At 37.1% G+C, this 7,268-nt stretch overlaps 1 protein-coding gene across 1 annotated transcript; it reads right to left on the bottom strand.

The window, feature by feature from the left end:
- Positions 1 to 1,957: 1,957 nt before the first annotated feature.
- Positions 1,958 to 6,979, bottom strand: ccr10 (chemokine (C-C motif) receptor 10). The gene is made up of 2 exons (XM_008437595.2): positions 6,799 to 6,979; positions 1,958 to 3,426 (listed from the first exon to the last, which is right to left on the bottom strand). Exons 1-2 carry the CDS (start codon positions 6,977 to 6,979, stop codon positions 2,258 to 2,260), a joined length of 1,350 nt encoding a protein of 449 aa, XP_008435817.2. The 3' UTR covers positions 1,958 to 2,257.
- Positions 6,980 to 7,268: the final 289 nt, after the last annotated feature.

The raw sequence follows: 7,268 nt of genomic DNA, 5'->3' as shown, positions 1-7,268 counted from the left end.
TATATATTTGTGTAAATAAATGCTTTAAAATGCACTGAGATAACATTTGCTATGTTACTGAATTTGTTCGCGCTACATTAATAAAAAAAAAAAGTTGCAGATGCTTTCCATGTAAGCATTTAGCACAGGCCAGTAATACTCAACATCAAAACAATCTTTGCACGACATTCAGATGAAACAATAGCATTTTCAGTCAAGACGTTTTCAGCTCAATCGCAGTCAGAAACTGCAGCAGAGGTCAGTCATACTAACTAATTCCACAACTACTCTCTGTGCCACAAACGTTGAGTCATCTAGAAGTTTTCAGAACTGGTCTATTTTATTTGCATTAACATTTAACATCGTCCCACTCATTTCCTGTTTGAAAGATAAAGGCCAAATTGTATAATTTATTCTGCTATGAAAACCCATTTCTATCTGTCAAATCTTTCATCAGAAATTGATCAGAATTTATTTAAATTTAGCTATCTAAATAAAATTTTTTGACTTTCCGATTTTGTAATGTGGGGTGACTTTTAGTGACAACCGATACCATGTAAATGAAATGAATTAAACCTTTATCTTACATAGGGTTTGTAAAAAAAACAAAAAACAAACAAAAAACACTTAAATCCCCTTAAATTGTTTTTTTTTTTTTAAACATAAAAGTTTACACCAGTGGGCTCCATAAACACCACATCTCAACCCAATTCATTTGTGCCTTTTTTGTTTAGTTTCGGTTGATTTGTTCTTCAGCTTTTTCGAAAAGGATGAAAAAAAAGATACCCTCCTCTGTGAAACATTTCATAACAAATGTTTTGGATTGAGAATATTTAGGATTATTTATTTGAGACATAAAAATACTTTATAACAAACTGATTTGCAATAGCTRAAGAACATGAGTGCAAAATTATTTACTGACGCAAAATAGAAGTAGCAGRGGACACAACGGCAACACGCTTTAATAAAATGGAGATACAAATTAATAAGAKAATGAACTGAGGGTGGCTGTAGCTCAGTGCGTAGTTGTCAATTTGCTTCCAAGTTGCTTACTGAATTGCGGATCTTCGTGTACTGGTGAGGGTGAATGGGTAATTGTGGGTTTAGTATAAAACAATTTGGGTGGCTGGAATGACTAGAGCAGAGCTGCATAAACTCAATCTATTTATCGCTGCCCTGGACCATCATAACCAAGTTGTAGGTTATAAAAAGCCAGGTCTCTATGAATGTGGCTTGTCAGTTGTTGTACACTTCAAATGTACAACTAAACTAGTTTAGTTTTGTCTTGCATCATAGCAATYCATTTACTATTGAAATCCATTCAAAAATATGAGGAAATATGAGGAAATAGTAAYTTAATAGTAATTCAAAAAAAATGGCAACCGTTTATGTAAAAGCTGCTTTATGTATAAAATCAGAAAGTTAGCAAAAAGATGACTGTAGTTATTCCAGAATATAAAATGTAATTAAATTATAAGAAAGTTGATAAGCTTCTATGTTGAGAYAACTGCTGTAAGTTTAGATAGAGTCTGACTTTGAACCACAATATACAACTTTTACTGCACCAAGCCAAAATGGCCAAGATTACAATGAATTTGCTGAAAAATCAGAATTTTTATTTTCAGGTGAATATTTATTATCCTCAGCAGAGACTGATAAAAAAGAAAACAGGCAACAAAGAAGAGGYGATATATCACTGGTTTATTTGAATTTCAACAATAAGGCATTTAATGGTTCTTCATAGAAAACAGGACAAACTTTGTACAAAAAAAAAAAAAAAAAAAACGATGTATATGCAATAAGTTACAAAAATTGAAAGCAAAGCCAAAAATAAAACATTTACAGATTGAACAAATCACAAGGCTGCGGTGAATTTCTATACAATAAAGCAAAAGGTTATTTTCTAATACTTGGGTATTAAAATGTAAACTGGATAAAACGGGTGTATAAAAATTAAATGCTCTTTTTTTTTATTTTATTTTTTTTTTAGAAAYCAAYATCTGTGTCCTTATGCTGAGTGGAAAAATCTGTACAATATATTAGCTTTTATAAGAAGCTCCTTCTTGACACATGAGACTGGAGTTTAAAGATCTAAAAGCAACTGATAAGATCTGCTTTGTTGTGACGCAGTCAGCTGCAGATGCTTAAAGTCGTGCTGCCAGAAACCAATACAGAAATTGAGGAGAGGATCCAATGACTTCTAAACTGATTTCTAATGTCCGTTCATTATGCTACATGACATGTTAAAGGCAAATACACTTATGTTCTACTTTCGAGATTATTCGCTTGTTGGAAACTGAAACTTGAGAGAGGTTAATCCATCCCTACTGGAGTAATTGCGATCAGGTGATGTTGGGGAGACAACCGAGAGGACAGTGAGAGCAGGAGAAGAAGCAGAGATTGATGTGGAGTGGACACTGTGCAGCTTCAGCTGCAGTCCACATGGGCAGCCAGAGTYATGCATGAGCTGCAGTACGTCTTTGCGAAAACGTACGCCAACCAGTGCRTACAGGATGGGGTTGAGGCAACAACGTGTGTATGCCAGAGTGSAGGTGATGTACWCCCCCATCAGATCGCAGAATTGCCCCGCTATTTYCCGAGACAAAACCACCGTGTATGGAAGCTGGAAGATCAGGAAAACCAGCACCAGGGCAACCATGAGCTTTAGCGTGCGCTGCCGGTGCCACTGCTTCCCACGGCGATGCCCGTGGCCTTCCCACAGAACCACACCTATGGAAGTGTAGCATACCACCATGGTGAAAAAAGACACACAGAAGACGGCAATGATGGCTCCATTGGTGGCCATCTTGACGTGCCCACTCTTTTGCATGACACAGTATGCCTTGTTATTAAACTTAGAAACCCCAGAGTAGAGGATTTCAGGCAAGCTCAAGAGAATGGCAACGATCCAGACAACTACAGCAGCAACTTTCCCCGCCGTTAGTATCTGGCTGCGCAGTCGTAGCATCTGTTGGGCTCGTGCCACAACCATGTAGCGATCAATGCTGATGCAGCCGAGCAGCAGCAGTCCGCTGTACGTATTGATGGCATAGCATGCACGCATCACATTGCAGAGGGCGTCAGGGAAAATCCAACCCMAGTGAGTGTAGGATGCCTGCAAAGGGAGAGTGAGGAGCAGGGGGAGATCAGCCAGCGCTAGGTGGAAGAGAAACACATCGGTCATGGAACGAAGCCGGAGCCGTCGGTAGAGAGCAAAGGTGGCGATCACCAGACAATTTCCCAGAACTCCCACGAAGAAAATCAGGCAAAAGGCGCATGTCTGAAACATTAGGATGACATACTCCTCATCTGTACTGCAAAAGTCGGTGTCGGTGTCGGTGTCGGTGTTGTTGTTGTAGTCGCAGTCAGATGCGTTTTTGCTGACGTTTTCCAAGCAGTTTATAAAATAACTGTCGTTGAAATCATCGTAATGGGAGTACTCCATCTCTGTGGGGAAACAGAAAGAAAACATGTAAATTCCTTGTGCAGTGAAGTTTGGTGACTAAAACACAATCACATCCTTAACTGAAAACTCAAAGTAAAAGAAACATATCGTCTAACCAGAGTACATTCAGTTGTTTATCCTATATTTGTTCMTTTTGCTATTTAATTGGTAGGACTTGAATTTGAAAAAATAAGCTTAACTGGAACCATTTMAAAATTTTGTSTGTAGTTGGTAAAGCTAAGCTGAAYCCCAGAACCTCCTGCACATTTAAACCATTAGCTTTTTGATCAGCCAGTGGTGAATATTGTGAGTCATTTCAGATTTGTGCAAAATGCCATKCCACAACTARATTGCGTGAGGACGTATTATTGTTCTATCGCACGWCAAGTTCCAATTTACATGAAGCCTGGATTCATTTTGAGAAGAGTTCTGCCCACTMCGTCAAGAGATCAGGAAATACAAACTGGTACAAGCAGACTAAAAGTCAAGGAGCTGCAGCTCTGCTGTTCAGTTTGAGTAAGCAGCAGAGACACTTTAGTCATACTGAAGCGTGTTGCGTGACACTGGCATCAGGTCGTTGGCACAGGGGAAATCGTGGGTAGCTAGACGGTCGACAGATCAGTCAGTGTCGCGTGCTAAGAGCCTTTATAGGCAGTTTTCACAATCACTTTTTTTTCATTTCATGTTTCACTGCACCACTCTGCTAGCAATGAGGCAGATAACAGTGTTAAATTGTCCTCTTTACTTGTAAGAATACATTTCATTACTAAGAGATCAAGTCTGTGTTATGGAGGTTTTCTGAAAAGGTAAGCGGAACATTTCTTTCTGGGTCGGTTTGTGTCTGGTAATTTGAATGTATTATCTGCTCGAAATGATTTCTAAGGTTTCTTAAATMATCAGAAATAAGTTAAATGTTACATTGAAATTAATTCTGCCCAAGTTCTGCTTTTAAAAATCGGAAATGAGTGGAAAACATTAGTTGTGTTGCAAATTTTAAAAAAAGGAATGAAATACAATCTGTGTACAGGTTAGAGGACTAATAAAAATGGTCAAAAGGAGAAAATGAATCTGAATTATATGTCTTCCAAAACCATCAAATGCGAACTTATTGTATTTTTGTCACATCCGCAATGCAAAGCAGTAACTTTATGTAATTAAAAAAAAAANCGTCAAGAGATCAGGAAATACAAACTGGTACAAGCAGACTAAAAGTCAAGGAGCTGCAGCTCTGCTGTTCAGTTTGAGTAAGCAGCAGAGACACTTTAGTCATACTGAAGCGTGTTGCGTGACACTGGCATCAGGTCGTTGGCACAGGGGAAATCGTGGGTAGCTAGACGGTCGACAGATCAGTCAGTGTCGCGTGCTAAGAGCCTTTATAGGCAGTTTTCACAATCACTTTTTTTTCATTTCATGTTTCACTGCACCACTCTGCTAGCAATGAGGCAGATAACAGTGTTAAATTGTCCTCTTTACTTGTAAGAATACATTTCATTACTAAGAGATCAAGTCTGTGTTATGGAGGTTTTCTGAAAAGGTAAGCGGAACATTTCTTTCTGGGTCGGTTTGTGTCTGGTAATTTGAATGTATTATCTGCTCGAAATGATTTCTAAGGTTTCTTAAATMATCAGAAATAAGTTAAATGTTACATTGAAATTAATTCTGCCCAAGTTCTGCTTTTAAAAATCGGAAATGAGTGGAAAACATTAGTTGTGTTGCAAATTTTAAAAAAAGGAATGAAATACAATCTGTGTACAGGTTAGAGGACTAATAAAAATGGTCAAAAGGAGAAAATGAATCTGAATTATATGTCTTCCAAAACCATCAAATGCGAACTTATTGTATTTTTGTCACATCCGCAATGCAAAGCAGTAACTTTATGTAATTAAAAAAAAAATTCTGAAATGAATTCTTCAAATCTCACAAGATATTCTTAAATATGCAGCCCAAATACTCAAGTAAAATAGCAACGTAGAATATCAGGGGTTTTCCATCCAATCTACACTTCAACTCTGAATGCACCGACAACGTACCTATGTTGTCATACGACAACGTACAAGAATGACAAATTTGTCATTCTTGAGAAACTGAAATTTACCAAAAAACCCCTGCTTCATTTCATATTTTTGTTCATTTATTAAAGTGATAGCACTTTATGTTGCATGCCACCAAATSTCCTTCCTCTCCCGCTCTGAGTCATCAGCTWCTTCACTTTGCTTTTGATGTTTTCCAGATTTTAGTGTATTTCTCAGTTGGYACTAAATCTACTCCAAAGACGAGTCAAGTTTTTTATTTTACTTTTTTAAACGTGCTCAGTAATACTAACAAAATGTTAYAATTGAAATTTAAAAATCTACATTTAAAAACTTGCTGCTTTAACGGTATAAGATAGCCGGTTGAATCATGACTCTGCTTAATAGACCACATATTTGTCGGAAGAACTATCGCACATCTCTTCTAGCTTTCCAAAATAATCATAAAATCAAATTTAACTTCTTAACTTTTATCTTAATTAAATTGAACAAATCCAGAATTTTGTACAATTTTATTGTATTTAAAAGCAATAAAATTCTTTTCTTTAATTTTTGAAAATGCAAAGCTAAAGAAAAAAAAATAACATTAATAATAAGTGTTTTACACATGAAAACTCTGGCTTTAGAAATGTGTAGTTTGGATTTGGAATCGTTCTCAATTTTTAACAAATGATTGTCGGTGGGTTCTTTATTTAGCGGCCTGATGTTACACACTTCACTGTAAAATATTCAACAAAGCATAGCAATATCAGGAAAACCAGCACCTTTTAAATAAAGCTGAAAGTGAGATTGTYCCCCCACTGACTAAGGGATGTCGCCAAGTTTGAGTGGGCAGCAGTTATTATTTCWGTCATTTTTTTTTGCAGCTGCGTGTAACGAGTGTGTCATGTTTCTGTTCAGGAATGCMACCGCAACTTAATTGATTTCTAGCTTTTTTTGCTTTTTAAAARAAGTATCCATATCTCAGATTTCCTTCTGAATTGCACACACATAGCATTTTAATGTGAAAAGAAATGGGAACATAAAAAAACTCCCAAAACAAATYACATGAATGAGTCATGAGTGAGCTAAGATTGTGATGAACCWCAATCAGACATCCTGAAAGTTTACGGTTGGTGGATTTATAGTGKCAGTAAAACTAGTAAATGTTTCATTTAAATCAACTGCTGGGGCTCAACGTACTATGCAGGTTGATAAATAAATAAGTAAGTAAAAAAATAACATAGATATTACTTTACTAAATCCAGCATTTTGCTTTGGTCGCTATWAATATCTYCCTGCTTAAAAGCAATCACTTTTCAGTCTACATTAAAACGTCCACTTTCCACAATTGAACGTACGTACCTGTGATGTTTGAGGTGTTGAGCATGTCCCAGGTCGTTTTCCTGTTCCTGCACCAAGAGCTCTGAGGAGCTYGCACTCTTAAAAACAAGGCTGTGGGCTTAACCTCAGCTACCACGAGCCAATAAAACCAGCTCTGCGTTTTGTTGACCTTTGTATACCCCTGCATCGACGATGCCAACATGCAGAAGTCCTGCCTTCTTTTTTGATGACAGTTTACATCAGTCAAACAGTTTTACAGTCAAACTCTCTTGTAAATGTATCTTTAGCCAGCAATGCTAGAATAAAAGTGAAAACCATCAGATAAAGACCTACAAAACCACAATTGGATGTGACTGACTGCAAAAAAATTGCAAAAAAACAAAGTAACTGCAGTCGAGAGTGCCCACTGAAACTGAGCTTGAGAAAACTCAGCATGAAGATGATTTACTAAAGTTCATGCAGTAAGTTCAGCTGGCGGACAAAAGGTGCCA

Source organism: Poecilia reticulata, linkage group LG19 (assembly GCF_000633615.1).
Source record: "Poecilia reticulata strain Guanapo linkage group LG19, Guppy_female_1.0+MT, whole genome shotgun sequence".
NCBI classification, from domain to species: Eukaryota; Metazoa; Chordata; class Actinopteri; order Cyprinodontiformes; family Poeciliidae; genus Poecilia; species Poecilia reticulata.
This window is presented reverse-complemented; position numbering and strand designations above follow the sequence as displayed.